Source organism: Cottoperca gobio, chromosome 10 (genome assembly GCF_900634415.1).
Source record: "Cottoperca gobio chromosome 10, fCotGob3.1, whole genome shotgun sequence".
NCBI classification, from domain to species: domain Eukaryota; kingdom Metazoa; phylum Chordata; class Actinopteri; order Perciformes; family Bovichtidae; genus Cottoperca; species Cottoperca gobio.
The window spans coordinates 16258433-16277035 of record NC_041364.1 but is presented as its reverse complement, the minus strand read 5'-3'; the positions used below and the strand labels follow the sequence as shown (position 1 = coordinate 16277035).

The 18603-nt window shown below is 39.1% G+C and overlaps 1 protein-coding gene across 1 annotated transcript; it reads right to left on the bottom strand.

Annotated features, from left to right (window-relative positions):
- Positions 1-713: 713 nt before the first annotated feature.
- On the bottom strand, positions 714-17438 carry ergic1 (endoplasmic reticulum-golgi intermediate compartment 1). The gene is made up of 10 exons (XM_029442273.1): positions 17265-17438; positions 11301-11362; positions 7928-8000; positions 7400-7494; positions 5319-5443; positions 4648-4752; positions 4471-4531; positions 4135-4235; positions 3365-3487; positions 714-2185 (listed from the first exon to the last, which is right to left on the bottom strand). Exons 1-10 carry the CDS (start codon positions 17282-17284, stop codon positions 2078-2080), a joined length of 873 nt encoding a protein of 290 aa, XP_029298133.1. The 5' UTR covers positions 17285-17438; the 3' UTR covers positions 714-2077.
- Between the last annotated feature and the right edge of the window lie 1165 nt (positions 17439-18603).

Genomic DNA, 18603 nt, shown 5'->3' with positions numbered 1-18603 from the left:
AACCTACAGATTGTTGACTATTTTGGGGGAAATGAGCAGCGTCTGGGTGCAAAGTCCACTTCATACATAATTACAGCCACTAGAGCTTCAAGTAAAAACTGAGAGGTGCACAGGATCCATTTTCAGTTTCTATGAGTAATTGTTGGTAAGGGTAAATTCAGGTGAAAAAGTGTTCCAGCTGACACCTTTAAAGTTAAACATTTGTCTTTTAAAGTAGCTCACTTGTTTCGTACTTTCCTGTGCAACCTGGACCCATGACTTGAATACTTTTTTACCTAAATACTAAACTTCTTGTACCTTTTCAGCCCCAAATATAACAATCTTCCTTGTAAAACCTCAATCTAGTATGTGAGCACTGCCTTTGGAGATCTGTAAATCAAATCCTACAACAGACAGATTTAAAAACTAGGAGACAAAATACATCGTGGCTCTGCCGACAAATTTGAGAAACTGTGGCACCCCTTCCTCGACTACACTGAATCTAAGCTTTAAATCCATAAAATTAGCTTAATTTAAATCCATTAAACCATTACCAACCCATTAAATTAAAAAAATAATATTTTGGCTCCTTTGTTTGTAAAACACAAAAACGTTATTTGCATTGAATCAATCTGTAAACCTAAAAAAAAAACAATAAACACAATAAAAAGTCAGTACAATATGTAGCCTCAATGGCAGCCAGCTAATCCAAACCTGAACAAATAATGCGTACAATGGTTTCTATGGCACCTTTACTTAAGGAACACGTAGCATTACAGAGTAATTTGAGACGAAACAGGAAGTAGTTCAACTTAACAGTAGAAAGACCCGTTTCTGAGGGCGTGATCATCACTGTCCATCAGAGACGTCTTTTATTCAACAGTATAAAAGAAAGAAAAATGACCAAAGAGGAAAAAACATCTTGGCCTACAAGTTCTCTCCTTTACAAAACCAAACCTTTACAATTCATGACTTAATGACATAACTCAATAAGTAAACAGGTTCACATACCGTGTAAAAATTAAAATTAAAAAAAAGAATCTAAATAAATCAATTGATTTCATAAAAAAAAAAAAAACACACAAGACATTCACTGGATTTCTTTTGCAATTCAAACGGAATGGTGAAGATCAAAACTGGGACGTTGATGAAATGTTTGGTATAAATTGACTGAAAGGTTAAACAATGATCACTGTATTGAAAGAAGTGAATCTGCACAGAAAGTTGTAACGGTGGTTTTAGTGGCAGCCACTGAAACAAACACATGATCATAATGCTCTGTGGTGTACGAGTTAACCTAAAGGCACAGTTTGAATACTGGAGATAAAAATAAGATGTGCTGGGAAAAGTATGTCCCATGATGCAACATTTTATGGACAGTGTGACTTACGGAAACACTTTAAAGTTCAGTCCAGTATCATATACAGCACAGGCTTAATAAACTCGAACACTTCAATCAAATTCCTTCTTGGGGTATTGGGGATACAAACACAGTACGGTTAGACCGACATACTGGTTGAACTGGCAGAAATGATCCTTTAAAAAAAAAAAAAATCCTTTAGGTATGTCTCGTTTGTAAATCATTCAGCCATAACTTGAAAACTTCCCTATGATTGAATATATGTGGAGATTTATGTAACATGGTGCTGGCACCATTTAAAAAAAAAAATGTAATATCAATACAAAGATCATCTTTTTGTTTAGTGTTTTGTTTTTGTTTTTTTACTTCATTTTAAGTGCAGCCTTCAAATACCCATACTGGTTGAATCCTGACACATAGTACTTCATCTAAACAGTAACAAAAGAGCTTTCCTCTCCTCTCCCGTCTCCTTTGAAGACAGAGGAAGCGGTCATGTGATCGTCAGCGTCCACACGTCACCAGAGCAGACGGAGCCGGAGAGGAGCTTCAATAACTGAGACGCAGCCGTGTAGCCTGGTAGTTAGATCGAGTGCCGCCCGGAGCCACTTCCAGTGGTCGCGATGATACAATCTTCAAAAAGGAAGGAGGGGTTCGAGCAGGATTGGATGTAGCTAACAGGCTAACTTTGCACTTATAAATAAGACGTAGGGAGACGTAGGGAGCGGTGGGGAGCGGTCCTCATGACATTTTCCCTATCTGGATCTTCTTCCAGGCCTCTGAAGCTGTGAATATACAGGAGTCGATGATTCCTGCCACTGTGAACGTCCCGCCGACGATGGCACAGATCTACGGAAAACAAGTCACTCAGTTTAAAAGCTTGGACCTCTCTCGGTATGAATGTCTCAATATGAAGCTGCTTCTAATCACATTGAAATCATAACAATACATTACAGCGACACCTCAGTATGTGCTGGAATCCAGCAAAGGGTCCTGCCGCAGCTTGACTCACAATCTTAAACTATGACTCATAATCACACTATGAGCACAGTCATGTCCTACCCCATGCCTTAAGTCATGATAAACCTAAACAACTCAAAAGACAAATAACAGTGTAGCTCATCGGCCAGGCAGCCAATTTAATCCTGACCGCATGATCAGTCAGCAGGAAACCCTCCTGGTGAGGTGGTAAGTTACAGGATCAGCCAAAACTCCTCAACCACAAGGTCAGGTGGGGGGGAGGAGGCTGAGACAAGAAAAAGGAATTCAGGACGTAATAGAAATATTAGTTTTACAAAATGTTATACTTGGGACAGAGCTGGGCTGGCAGTTTCCAGGCTCTATGCTAAACTAAGCTGACCGGCTGCTGATCTACCATGTTCTCAGCAAACTCTCAGAGACAAAGCAAAGGAGCATAATTCCCAAAATGTTGAACAATTTCTTTGAATTTAAGACTTCAAAAGCCCTCTTATGCGGCCAATAAAGAAAAAGAAGATATGCAAAATCATAAAAGCAAACGTGAAAGACGACAGTATTAGTCCCAACAAGTTTCCGGAGACATACTGCGAGACCATTTAGATTTCTTATTCAAAAAGAAAAGTTATGTTTTAAATGAAATGTTTATTAACAACAAGCTGACATATTGTTAGCTTATTAAGTTGCTACACATCGCAGCATTAGCGTTTACCTGGAGTCCTGTTTCCAACCACCCAATGTATGTAAGTCCACTATGAACTCTCCTTTGAGCTTTTATTTGACTGGGTGGAAGTGTTAACAGTTTGCTAACAAGTTCACAATATAAACATAAAAGGTGCTAATCATGTGTTGTGTTCACAGCTTGTTTCTGCCCCTAAGCAGCTAAATAACTGTTATTGCAGCTTTACAATTATGTTTAAAGCCTGAAAGCACAGTCTTCACTGCATTTAAGACCTTTAAAATACCTTGAATTAAACTAAATTGAGTTCATTTGAAGACTTTAGTCCAAAGATCTCTTTGTTTCCGGCAAAGTCCCGATGAGAATGAACTCACGGTTGTGATGAAGCGGTAGAAGGGCTGTCTTCTCTCTGTGTACTTCACGGTGATCGGACTGAGGTCGTATCGGAACCAGATGGCCGGGATGATCCTGCCTGTGTGGCTGTAAGCAACGTACTCCTGTATGGGATAAAAAATAGTAATATATAGAGCGTAATCATTGGTAATGTGTCGGAGCTGCACCTGGCGAGAGAAATCGATGTAATAAATCCCATTATGTTTAGAAATCAATTTAGAGCAATCTGTTATTTCGTTCTTATCTGTAGTGGCGGCGGGGGTGTTTATGAGTCGTTATGAAATTGCTTTCAGATAGAGTCATAAATGACTCGTTGAAAATGAATCTTGGCAGAATGAAAGGGATGAAGTGTGTTACTAGTGACATGGATATATGCGAGTTTATATAAATGACATTACTGCAGAAAAAACATCCAAATCCACCAAAAGAAAAAGAAAAATGCACTGATGCGTGCCTCAGCTGGACCTTTAGAGGTTTTATATTCTGCTCAGATCCTCCTGCACAGCTGACCTGCACTGCTAGGAAGTGTGTTTATGGTTTTGTTGACATCTAGGGAGCATTTCCAGTCACTAGGGGCGAGCTTTCACTTCAGGGTGAGTGCACAAGTTAACGCGGCGATTCATGCTCCGGCCATATGCCGGGATGGTCACGCTGCTGCCCCCGACATGTGCACAACAACACACGACACAGAGGGCAGGATCTAACAGGTGAGAGGGAAAGGAGAAGATGGAAGATAGGAGGAAGACGGCACCTTGTTTGCTACCGTGTACTGGTAGGAGAACCTCTTTTTGCCCGACAGGTCTTCATACACTGTTGGAACAATCTTCAGTATGTAGTCGTGTGACGCCAGAGCTGCAAGAGAAAAACAAAGTTATTTCGATAAAAACAACACATGTCCAAACATCGTGTAGTTTTGATCATGACGTGACTAGCTGGAGCTTTTCCATGTGAGATGCAGTGTCCAGCTGTGGTTCCATTTTGGTTTGATAAACGTCCACTAGGCGTCTCATTTCATCATCCCCACGCCTTACATAAAAGTCACACAGCGGTTATGATGAGCACATGTGCAGCGTGTGTGGGTACCTACGATTAGACGACAGCCTGTCAGCTCCTCCTAAAGCATTAAAGGCTCCTTGTACTTTTTGTACCTGCGTGACAAAAGAGACAAAAGAGATCCGTGTTCAGCCTTTATACTGTAGATCTTATCTGAATCCACTTTTCTTCCCCTGGGGGGGGTAGGGTGTGTTTTAGTGCGTGTCCTGACCTGGAGCTTTTCTCCAAATGCCAGCACGTGGATGTTGTGGGTCATGTCTGGGCTTTGGGGCTGCGCTGTAGCGCTGTGTGTCGACACATGGAAGTTTCCTGGTACCTGAAGACACACACGCACACAGAAAGGTGAGCTTAGGTTAGCACCTGCAACACATTTAGTTAACTAATGACCAAGTGGGAATACACACTCACACAGTTGGTTGGAAACTAAATGGCCCCTGTCCTCCGGAAGAACAATCCACTTTAACACGTTTCACATATTTCCAAATATTCCACAAGAAAGAGTGTTAAATGTACAACTGCTGGGTTAATCATTTTAAATGGAGTGGAAAGACTGACGCACAAAGATGGCAGCAGGGCAAACAGGGCTACACGGGGCCCAGACTGCAGATGTAACAGAAGCCCACCCCAGAGCTCTTCCATTTAACATAACTCAATTTAGACTGGAGGAGGAAGACGTATTCGTCTCAGACGGGGGGCTCCATGTTTAACTCAAGACAAATAAACAACACATAGTCCAAGAGCTTAAGACCCACACAAATATCAGGCCTGTTATCCAATCCATCATAATGTAATTACTGGGCAGAGAAGACAGTACAATGTCTCTGAGCCATATTAAAAGGTATACAGTGTGTGTGGGTTCTTCTCCTATGTGATGAGGCTTACTTTGTTGATGGTGAACTCCCCTTCGAAGCGACAACCGTCCCCCTGATTGAGAGGAATCTTCATAGAGTTGTCTATGTGACCGACCTCGTGGCGGCCCATCTCATCCTGGATGTCCAAACCCACCACTGAAGAAACAACGAGACATGGGAGATAATTAAATATGAAGTGAACAAGAAAGAATGTGAATCAAATATTACACAGTTTCTTCTGCTGCTTCCAAACGTTTAGTGTTTTAGTAGTCAAGCAAGACCAATTCATTTATAAACTGTTTTAATGATTAACTCATTCTTGTTATAACATTTGATGCTTTTCTGTGTTTTATACAATAATCTTCATCTTTGAGTTCAATACAATTTAAATTTAAATGATAATATATATGAAATCAGAAGTTTAGGATTTTAAAATGATGAATAAATGTAAAAAAAAAACAAAAAAACATTCTAGATAAAACATATTTTGAGTTTTCGACAAAAACAGATGTCCTCTTGGTAGGGGCATTTTTCCAAATGTTTGAGACTCTTTATAGACAATTTATAAACGATGAAATGGTTAATCAAAGAAATGATTGACAATGAGAATTAGCTGCAGTCATATAACCAAACAAGCACTTCTTGTAATTAACAGAAGAAGAGAAGAATAAAGAGAGATTCTGCAGCGAGTGACCCACTGAGTAAACACACAAAGTCCAAACAGACCACCGATCCTGCCTGTCTGTGTTTTTCCACGTAGCCTTCACTGACCCCCCTCCTGCAGGCCAGCGTGTGTTGGCACACTGGCAGTGGCCTATTTTCAGAGCAGGCCTGCTCTGTGTTGGCTAGCAGTGCAGAGAGGGACGTGTGCTAAAACCTCCACATGCCGTCTGTCTGACCTTTGACATTCAAGACAAGTTCGACCCCCACACCGTCTCTTAAGATCTCAAAATAAAGTGCACAAACATGATTTAAGTCTGCCCCTGCGAGTGCGGCTGAGCTGGTCGTTTGTCCTTTTTAAGACATTTAGAACTGGAAGTGTGTTGTAAAGTAGATCGGGGGTGGCGAGAGGAATTATTATAAGGTTATTACACGCGGTTCTGCTTTTCCATGAAGTCACAAATCAAGACCTGGCAATCTGTAAAGGTCAGTGGAGGGAGACGGTGTTTAAATCCGGAACAGCAGAGCAGAGCAGATAAATAGTAAAAAGGGAGGGAAATGCCAGCTTTTCCATGCTGAAGTGATTTCTCCCTCCAAGTAAATTTGTAATGGATGACAACCTGTTTGCCTGGAAAACAAACTGATATACAGTATTAACTCACATGAAGGACATTTCTACTCATTGCATGCAGCTGCAGTGTGGTTAGACCAACGTGTTTGAGCTGATGTTTAAGAGGGCCCCCACATGTCAGAAGAAAACAAAAAAGGTTTAAATTCTTGCAAATAAACAAAACCACCATACACACAATCACAGAGAGCTTTAATTGGAAACGGGATGAGACGGCCTTTGTTTAGGCCTGCCATGAGTGAGCTGGTCTAAAACACATGGCCAACAGCTGTTGCATTGTGTGCATGCCAAAGCCTCTCTTGCCGAAATCTGGACTTCATTTTTCACACAAGCACTTATTAGCTTTGCCATTTTTGGATATCGCTTTGCATCGAGTGTGTTTTCAGGTGCTGCCTGAGCCTCGCCAATGTGTGTCATTGGGCATAGTTTCTGAGGGGAGTCATGAGGATCAAATAACCAGTGACTGCTCTCCGTCCTCCCCACTTCTCTCATCGAAGTACAGAACACGAGCCAAGAGAGGCAAACTCAAACTCAGATCACGTCTGTGTGGCAGCGTCAGATCAAACGGAGGCGACAACGGGCCGGAGGCTGGCCTAAAGTCTACTGTCATCTAGCAGCATGCCACAACACTACTTCTTTATCTAGGGCATCACTTATCTTTTGCCAATATGCCGTGTTAAATAACAGGGCGTGGTGAGTATGATACTGTCTGATAAAGGGGTAAACACACAACTGTAAAAAGCTTAAACATAAACAATGTGCAAAAGAAAATAAACAACAACATGTGTAATGCAAAGAAGAGTTGTGTATATGTTTATACTCACAATCACAGTGTAAGTTTGGCAAACTGATGTTTAAACTCACTTCTATCTTCCCACCACTGTCTTTATCAGGATCATCCACATACAGTTCATTTACACTGCAATGGACAGAAAAGAGAAAACGATGGTTAGATGAGGGGGAACAAAGTCAACTTGAGTTTAAAAGACTCCTTTCTCCTCCTACAAGACACACTAGCTTAACAGTCGCGGATTCATCTCCTGCCAAATTAGTGTCATTCCCTTCCTGCTACACCCCCCCGCACCCACCCAAGTCATCCCTTATTACACATCACCTAGAGGCAGACACATGCACAAAGCCAATTTCCTGTTGGAAACAGAAAACTGACCGAGCTGAATACATCATAATGAGGGCATTGACGTTCATGATTAACTCCACGTCTTGTATATTTGAGACGGCAGGTCCTGTGCCAGTGTGGCAACAAAAGGAACTGTCCTCTAGATTGGTGCGTTTCAGCCACAGGATATTACAAGACACACTCTTATTTTGAGTGTTGATGATGCACTACATACATTTCTGTGGCTATGAATCCCGTCAGCTCAGACAGGAACAGGAAGAGTATGAAGACACAGCAGAGAATGGAAACTGTGGGCAGAGAGGAAGAAAGTCAGAATGAACATTAAACTAAAGTCCCTGCTGATCTTACGTATGGCATTTATTTCACATTAATCCTAAAATTACACTGGCATTTCAAGGGATGATGCAAACCAAATGGGGCGGGCTGTTTCCGCCATTAGGAATGGCTGACCTAAGATGTTGAAATTAATGAAATCACAGAGGCAATAAAATTCCCTAAAATAGTAGTTTAACTGGCGGTGTTAAGCTTGCCATTACGCAGGTTTTTAAATACCCTCCTTCACTACTTACACATTAAATACAAGCGAAACAGACAGCCATTACGGCATATCTGCTTCGGGAGGGGTGAGCTCATGCGCAAGTCATACAAACAGCTCTTTTTAGGTTTCCTGGACAAAACTCACACACAATCACCCAGACCAAACATGGCTCCTAGAAAAGAAGCATTAAGGATTTGACTAAAGGCGAGACAGAAACCAAATTAGGAATATGAACCTTGAATAAGAAGTATTTTTGTTCAGTCTGAGCCTAAATAAAGCCTGAGCTTAAAAAAGGAGATGTAACCAGGCTGTCCGTTTCATTTCATATGGAGGGAAGTGATCTGTGTCAGCACAACTGTGGTCTATGGTGAGAGCCTCGGTCAGAAAGCTCTCACTCAGCAGGTGAGGTGTGTTTACGTGACAACTGTCTCCAAGGATCTCACAGTCACATGACCTTGTGGTTGGCAGGCCATAACAACCAAACCTGCGGCTGTTGGAGGCTTTACATAAGGTAATGTTTAACCAACAAACAATAGGGAGTGTCACTATGACACATAGGTCACCAATTCAGGATGATCACAAGACTTGTACAGTAATTCTTCCTGAACTTCAAAGCACACAATACTGAAAGGGGATTACTTAAGATCAGCGTAATACTGTTTTGAACTTTAACAGGTCTGTAATGGAAACACTGACAAACCGAATGATTTACAAAGACCTCACAAGTGTTTTGTTTTTTTTAACTCAAGCTAATTCTTCCCAGGGCTCAGACATGGGATGAAAGGGGCTCAAAATGTTGTTTCATTCTAACAGATTTTACTTTAGCTGTGACACAAAGAATTGGATAAATAACACCACAAATCTGTCTGGGACATCCCAAACTAGCGCGGCATCTGCCCAAGGCTCATCTCCCCCCACACAGCTGAGAGTTATCTATCAGCAAACATATATTAAGACAGAAAATCAATCAAACAACTGATTGATATGTTAGGTCCAAAGCTAGAACAGTTCAGGGAAACCACTGTGACCAAAACATAGTTATTGTTCACAGTGAATACCGTAATAATTGAACGTAATGTGGCCCTAAAACGCAATAACAAACGCAGACTGGGTCAAATATTTGGCCTTTTGTGAAGTGGGAGAATCTGTATCTTGTTGCCTCTCAACCCCACAAGCCAAAATGTGAGTTGACCTGCCATGGGTGAAGCAATAACCGCCATCTAATATCCAAATCAACTCAATGCTCTCACTCCTAGACAGTGGATGGAGACAGGAAGGGTGTTGATAGTGCACAGGAAAACTTCCATCCAGTTCCTTATTGTTAGAAACTGTGCGTATATCTTTAGCAAATCCTTTCTCTTCCTTGTCATCCAGGAAGGTTTAAATCTGAGATTCTGATCTTTTAAGACTCTGAATCGATTCACAACTTCCAAACATGTGTGTTTAAAATATTGCAATGCGTTCATCTAAGTTTTTCAAATATAAAAACGTGATAATGTTATACACAGTCTTATACAGTAGATCCTGAAAGTAGCACCCCTATGTACTGAATGGAGAATGGATTGTGAATCAAACCGAGAGATACTGAAAGATTCCCAACCCTTCTACTTACCGTATTCATTGTGACTTCAGTTTGATTTTTGGTTGACATTTTAAACTACCCTGTCATCAGCTCAACAATGATTAACTAATGACATTAAATGACAGACTGGAGCCAAAGAAATGTGTCATCAGGTCTTTTGTATTCAATCAAGCCCTGAATAATCAACTCCCTGCTTACGTATTGATGACAAGTAGTACACAATACATGACTTGACTGGAAAAGCATTTCGATTTCCACATCTGCCCTGAGGCGATGTCAGAGCGTGATTATTAACATTCTTACTATACTAGTTTGTGCTGGAACAGGTACTTCCTCTGTGCCGAATGACTCTGTCAGAACGTACCTCTGCGCTGGGACAGGCAGGCACTTGAACTACAGCTGTCAGCTCCTCCCCTTCCTAAACTGCTCCTCAATACATCCACCTCCTAAAGTAGTGCCTGGTACCTCTTTCTATTTACCTTCTAAGAAAAAGTGTGCATGTAAAATTCCACAGGTAAGTAGTACCTCTTCAGTCAAGTTATGAGTTATTGCCATTTAAAAAGCAGGCGTCAAAGGCAGCATAACATGCGATAGAACACACGTCTATCAGTTGAAATAAATCTTTTTATTAAAATGTTTGTTATTGTTAATGTTTATTTTTTTATTCACACAAAGACCCCCCCCCCCCTAACTAAAACCTAACTTTGACCATAATTGAGACACTAAGGCGAAACGTTGCTCCCAGCTAGTGAGACTGCAGAGAAGTTAATCCTGAATAGGGTTTACAGAAACATTAAGAAGGAATAGTTTGACATCTTGGGTACACACTTCTTTGATTTCTTGCCAAGAGTACGATAAGAGGATTGATACCACTCTCATGTATGTAGGCTTAATGTGAAGCTAGAGCCAGCTTAGCATCAAGACTAACGGCGAGACTAGCTCCGTCCAAATGTAACACCACCATCTTATTAGCGCCTCCTAAGCTCGATAATAAAGACGGCGTTTATAGAATTTACAGAAGTGTAAATACGACGCGGACAAAAGAACTTTGGGGTTTTAATATTAAGCTAGAGCCAATAGCCACTTAGCTAGGATTAGCACCTCTAGTTCTTACAAATTAAAAGATTACATCTAGTCTGTTTAATATGCACATAAACCGAAGTTTTAAAACAACAATAAAACCACAACTTGTCATATGGTGTGTTGTTGATTTGTTATAAACTCATGTTAGGAGGATTATGTTACCTTCAGTCATAAGAGCAAACTACTTTTTTGGGGGTTTTTTACCAAATGAGGGTATTTTATGTTTGTAACTGAATGGGAAATAGAACCTTATTGCACCAAACTTAATTATAAACATGTTTACATAATGAATCTTAAAACACACATACATGTGGACAACTAAAACTTGATTATTAAGTAGAAGCTCATAATTTGGGCCTGATGTGTGTGTGAAGGACTACTCACTGAAAGCTCCCGTGTATGTGGGCTGGGTGAGATCTTTTGGCACTTTCCTGTAGATATCGAATCTGAGGAGAGGAAGGAAGAAAAGGGGGAGTGAGGAAAAAAAGAAAGAAAATGTAAACAGTACGTGCTGAGAAAAGAAGCACATTCTGTACCCATAAGTCAGTGCGATATTACGGAAGAGTGGTGGAATGTTAGCTCTGGACCACTGCCAACACACACAACAAGTCCAGACAGCCACACGCCACACGCCACACACACACACACACACACACACACACACACACACACACACACACACACACACACACACACACACACACACACACCTTTGAATGTGTGCTCTGTAACCTGACCCCAACAAAGGTCCCTGGTGCTCAACATATACACAGGAAAACACAACGGCAACACAACGTCGGTGAAAAGAGACGCACTGGAATCATAGACACAACTTCAAATGATATGGTTTAATCTTCTTGTTACCGTACACTTTCATACAGTAACACCAGCAGTGAAAGGTTCAGGCTGACAGAATAACGCTTCAGTTTTTTTTCTCATCTAAATCTTTAACTTGACATTTCCGTGTTGACTTTTCAGATTGTGGGTGTATTAGTGAATCAGAAGCGGAGGAGGATCATTGCAACCTGCCCCAATCAAACACAGTTGTTGCCAATATGGGTAAAAGAAATCTGCTACTCAACACCAAAACTATTTAGGTTTAGGAGTTCTTGCGCATATCCTTTTTGGGCAGTAAAACATTTTCGACCCCAAACTCCATCGCTGACAAACCCCACCCACTCCCTCTTCTCATCGGCGCTCTGACACTCACTCCCCTTCCATCCCCATCTCCTTCCAAAACACTCACATCTGTTCACATTTCTTCTACCGAGAGCTGTCGGTGAAATGACCACAGCTGATGCGATGCAGGGCGGGGGAGGAAGTAGGAAGGAGGGCTTCCTGTTCAGCCCCGACCCTGCTGCTTCTCTTGTTTTGCTTCAGCTTTCACTCCTTTGTTTTCATCTATAGCCTGTAACCTAAACACCTCAGTCAGCTTCCCTCTGTCTCTTCCTCTCTCTCTCTCTGATCCACATCCATCTATAACTTACTGCGCCCATGTCCCATTAGTATTAGATCACTGTGTGCTAATAGCTGGCCTGTGAGGATATACAGAGCAGACAGCATTAGAGGGGCTGAGCGGAGGGAGCTCAGTATCAGGATCAGAATAACTTCTAGTCACACACTTCCTGAATGTTAAGCTTCGAAGGAGCGTCTCTTTCCTCACATCCTCGCCACAGAACTTTTTTGTTGTCTAGTACAGTTTTGTTGATGTCCATCTTTCTGACTTCAGTTCAAGGATTACATGATCCATGTTGTTAAGGAGCGATCAGAACAGAAACAAGAACTTTAGAGCTCATCTGCATCTCAGAGACACAACGGAGCTCGTTTACAAATATATGACTCTATACAAAATATGTACAAATACTGTATATGATATCCAGCAAGTAAACTTTTGAATTAAATACTTAATATATAAATCATATATGTATTTAGACATTTTAATCATTTAAATCTAACACAATCCGAGTGTAAAATATATTGAGATCATTCTGATATTATGACTATAGACGCATTTAAAGTATGTTTCATTATAACAAACCAGAACATTACAACATACCATTTACTATGACACAACCTTTTATGCATTTTAAATATGTTATGGATATATATGATGTCCTTTTTTGGGGTACTAGTACACATACTTTATGTACATAAGCTCTTCTTGAGTTCTTCTGAAATTAAAATGCACTTTAAAGTAATAATCTTGAAGATTCTCATATAAATTAATGTCTGTTAAGTCATATCCCTCACCGAAGGAGGTAACACAATGGTGATTGAGCCTAATATTTATATATTTGCAGTATTACGAACCGGGTGTGTATAGCGGCATCCCCAGGAAAATGTGCAAGCGTAAGATCCAAAAACACACCTGCAGTTACCACGTATCGCCATAGATGCCGCCAAAGAGAAGGAAATAGAGATTGTAACTTTAAATAGTTTTCACATGCATTGCTTTCATTGCACATATCTTGGTTATATCACACAAAACATGCCATACTAATATAGTTATTTGTAGTTTAAAAATCAGATAATGCACACTGCACAATCATCACAAACAGCTGATTTGCCTTTAAGACTCGTTTTCTAAATCTATATATGAGGTTATAAATAGTTAGAGAGATCCTCACGACTTGCTGAACGATCACAAACCCTTATTTTTAGCAGTCACAGTTTCCCACTGCTAAATGAGAATATGAGTGAGGAAACAAAATCTCACTTGTCTGGTCACTCGAGACGTTAGATGGAAACTGATGCTATATGTGAACTTTAAATAGTCTCAGATGGACGTTACTGTACATCTGTCCACCGACAGTCTGGATATATCTGGACACAAGACACAAGGTCTGAATTACACTTGAAGTTAAGGGTTGGAAATAACGACAGAAATAACAGTTTGGCATCAAAGCACTATCTTGATATTGATATTATAGCTGCAGCCATTAGTCACTGAATCAAAGCAATTATTCCTGCAAATATGGAAGAAAATGCTGTTTTCTCTGTTTTATATCATATTAGACTGAATATTTTGGGTTTTGACTGACACTGACATTAAAGACATCACCTTGGGCTTTGAGAAACTGCCACGGACATTTTACAGACCAAACAATAAATTGAGAAAATAATCTGGAGATTAATTGCTCATGAAAATATTAAGTAGTTGAAGCCTTAATTGATATTATTCCATATGTACTCAAGTAAGAATTATGATAATGTTTTGGTTGTTGTGTTACATTGTGCTAAATTTGGTCAAATGAGAATCACCTATAATGTTTCTAAGCAGAAATTGAAATGTGTTGATTGTGAAGTAACATTTAAAACTACAGTATATGTAGTACTTTAAATATTTTATTTATTAGAATTGTATGTAGATTTAACACTTCAGTCTCATTAAATGTAATTCTATATGATTTATTTTCTAAAAAGTACAGTAAAGCATTTTATTATTGCACCAGTTGAAAATAGATTACATTTATTATATAACAATTATGACAACCATCCGTATATATATATATATATATATATATATATATATATATATATATATATATATATATATATATATATGGCATTTAAAATATACCATGAAGCATTCTTTAAAATGCATGAGTTTAATAGTATAATTTAATAAAAAATTAAAAGTGACATGAGGACAAAAAATGACTTGTTTTGTTTTGTGAAGAAACTCATTCAGTGAAGTGCATTTCTTACATAATACATCATTTAAAATGTACGGATTCAGGTTGGACGAGAACTCAGTTTCACTTCATTTTCTCCGCCAAGAACACTTTGTATTCATGATTTACTAATTTTGACTCGAGAGTTCACCTCTCGGTCCATCGTTGTTTTTTGTAATGTCCTGAATTACAGTCAACACGCGTCATTTCGTCACTTCCCAATGCTCAGTTTTCTGAAAAAAGGGCTCAGATGTTTTGTTATTAGTGAGGACAGGATGTACCAGCATCTCTGTTGACATCACACGACCGCTTTTCAAAAAGGGCTGTTACTAAATAAACCACTTGTCACAAATGAGTCATACCGAGTTGAATGTCCTTCTTCTCACATATCTCGCATCACAAGCCGTAAAGAACACATGAGCCTCAGCCTTTCTTTACGTAGCTTACTATTCATTCATCTAACCACAGTGTACGTCTCAGTATCAAGTGTCAAACGGCATTTTAAGAGTCGAGTAGCAGTATGGCTTAAATACTTACATTTTAAATGATAAGATGTTCTATATTTCTCTTTTTTGCCAAAAAATGCCATGATACACGCCTGATGTATGTACACAATTCTGCTGCCGTAAATATGTCCTAGAACACCAAATATGTGTTAAACCGCAGCCGTAAGAAGTCCTGAAACAAATGCATTATTAACCCTGTCTGCTTAAAAACTACAATGCTCAGAAATGAAGTCTTCTTAAACAATGAAACACTACATATTTGTGAGCCGTTTTTAAAGATGTACTTCAGTGAATGCACACTGGAGTGCCACAGACAAGGCTCGGAAAGTAATGACAGATGTACAACACCATGTTGGCCTTCTCACAGGAAAGAAAAAAGGATAAAAACAAATGTAATCCTTTAAAATTCAATAGAATTACTTGTGTGGTTTATATAGTCAGTCGTCAAACAACTCAGCATTCTGGGAATACATGCTACACTAGCACATGGTGTAATAAACACTGGTGACTAACTAAGTCAGTATTTCTGAGTGGGCGAAACCTCAGAACAACTAGTTAGTTGGTCAATCAAACTATTTCCAGTGAAGCAATGCAGGTATTGTATGGTCAGGGCATCAGGTCAGACACATCTGAACAGGACATGACCACTTGATAACCCCATGACACGCCCGCTCTCACAACCCTCAAACATGTCATCTACTGGAGTAGTGCAAACGAGAGTTATTCCAGATCCTGTTTGTTGCTAAACGCATTTTCTCATTACAAAACAGCTGTGGTCTGTACGAAGACACGATTACTTTGACAGGCAGCTCATGTTCGTATCCAGGGATTGCCAAATGACGATCATTGTTATCAGCAGTTACCAAGGGCCGAACAAACCCTAAACATATTAGAGTTACAGCAAAAATAAAGCAGAAAATGTTTAGAATGTTTTGCTTTATAAATGACTGAAATTATCAATTAATTATCAGAAATGTAGCAATAGAATTATCAATCAATATTGATTAGAATAGTATCTTACCCTGTAAATTCAATACTTTGATGAGATTATGGTCCAAATCAACTTTCACTAATTACCAAGGATGACAATACTGAGCTGCTCCTTGATCAAATAAAATAAAATATCTACCTCATACAGTTTAAACCATTAGTCAATAAATCCATCACTCGATCAACCATATTGATCTATCAATCTATTACTTGTAGTACTCAGTTTTCAAGCAAAAATATAAATTTTTAAAAGTGCCAAGCATTATCTTTTTGAGCTTTTCAAATGTGAAGATTTGCTGCTTTTCTTTGTCATATCAATTTTAACTGAATATCTTTGGGTTTGAACACACAAAACAAGACATTTAAGTATATACCCTTGGGCTCTGGGAAGTTGTGATGGACATTGTTTCAATACTTTTGTTGTTTGCAGCCCTTCTACTTTAGTTATTACTTTACACTCCAATGTAAGGATTGAGTATGTGATTACAACAATAAGAGTTTAACAGAACAATATTGAGTATCTGTCACTTCCCAAATTATGAAGTGACCACTGGATGCAAACTGGATGTCATTTATTGTGATTAGGGTGCGCTCTATTGACAGTTTCAACAGCCCTGTAGGTGTGACTATTAGCTTTGTGCCTGCTGTCCAAGTATCTATAGTTTAGTTGAATGGTTCAGTTAGTCAGGTCAGGTGTACCCAATTCTGACTGGTCATCGCCTGTTTTAAATGTGTATTGGTGGCTAATGATTTGTGTGTATTGGGATAATTATCAAAGGTCAGATTAGTGAATAAGAGTAAACCAGACCATCACGTCTGTTTCGTAAAACATGCAGCTATGACACAAATGTAACAAGCTGTCACTATTGCACTACTGTAATCAGTTTCACGACTTGCAAATTTTTGGATGGATGAGGAAATCTGCACATGCGCAGGCAGGAACCTACACAAAAACTCTGTGAGCATACCTGAGCATCAGTCCACCGACTCAACACAAACTATACCCCCACCTGCGACAATGTAGCCCATTCATGCCAAATGTGAATCAACACTGTTACAACTTCGCTCATTAGTAGGCGATGCTTTGCCAACCGTTAATTCATCCAGAGCTCCAGACTGTAAAGCACCGCCAACGTCTCTTCACACCTCACTCGAATTAACGTAAGATCCGTACTCACCTCCTAACATCGAAAGGCATGATGTTTGGACGTTTGACAGGGGATTAGCAGACAAAGATACAAACAACAGGCTACCATACAGCTCTCTCCAACGCTACCGGTTGTTCATCGGTACCGGGCTGACGTCAGCTTAGGACGCTTTGCAAAATCTGATTGGTTTAGAGCTACTTCCGGTTAGCTCTGATTCTTCTTCCTGCGAGAGCGCTGCATTGTTTTAATGGCTCGTGTTAATTTATTCTTTATTTGAAAATTGGTTAATATTTCAAAAATAATAATAGAAACAAAGTAATGATTTTGAATCCAACCACTTATATTGTTTTAAATAATGAAAATGACAATTTTACTAAATAACTTGAATTAGGCTACATCGCCTTTTTTACACAAAACATTAATGGTATATACGGGTAGCCTGTAATACAGTCTAAGGTACCCTTTTAATAAAATAAAATAAAATAAAAACACGTGTATTTCGTTACATAGAAGAAATGTGTGCTTAATCCATCGGCTGTCACTGGCCAGAGGGTAAAAAGACATCCTAAAAATAGTATAGTATGACATATCTTGTACAATGTATTTGCACAATATAATAAATTGGCCAATACATACAATAGTAGCCTACAGTAGTATATAATGTAGCTGAAAGTATATATTGGGGCATTTTTAAGTGTTTATAGATGTGTTTATTACTGTAACTCCAGCTGTGAAACCTCTCTAGCTGGTTCAAAATAATGCAATATTTATTCCCTCCTTTATTTAAATAGGTATCTATGAGATAGGATCCTTTTTTCAAGAGAGACCTATATAAAAATAAATAAACATTTACAGTTTATGTATAGACAGATGCAGAGATAATTCACAGACATACATTATATATTTTCAATTAAGATAACATATAATATAGTTGTGATCATAGACAATATTGTTCATATACATTATTAAACACATAAATGTGTATTTATTTCTGCTTACATCTACATTATAGTGTGTTGTAAATAATGTATTAAGTATGCTGCTTAAAGTAAAGTGTTACCAACTAATCTGTAATTTGAGTAACTGCAGTGTATTCTAGACTGGTTTTTAAATTTAAGAGTTAACCGATACAATTGCAGTACAAGAACAAGATAAATAAGAAATAACATTAAATACGAGATATTTCTTCATGACGTTTTGGGCATATTGTATAGACACATACACATGCTGATGTCAGCCCACATTTCAATTTCCAACCAGTGAGTAACTGCATGTTTATCTGGCTACTGTATGGCCTCAAACTGCAGTCCATAAACTATGTAGCTTTTATGAGAAATTTGCCTTTAAGACATTTTTTTGTAATATTCCT

Coding starts and splice junctions, on each gene's coding strand:
- ergic1 (XM_029442273.1), bottom strand. CDS start 17,284: ATGCCTTTCGATGTTAGGAG. Junction 4,753..5,318: donor GGGAGTTCACCATCAACAAA/GTAAGCCTCATC, acceptor GTGTGTCTTCAG/GTACCAGGAAACTTCCATGT. Junction 4,236..4,470: donor TGACAGGCTGTCGTCTAATC/GTAGGTACCCAC, acceptor TTTCTCTTGCAG/CTCTGGCGTCACACGACTAC.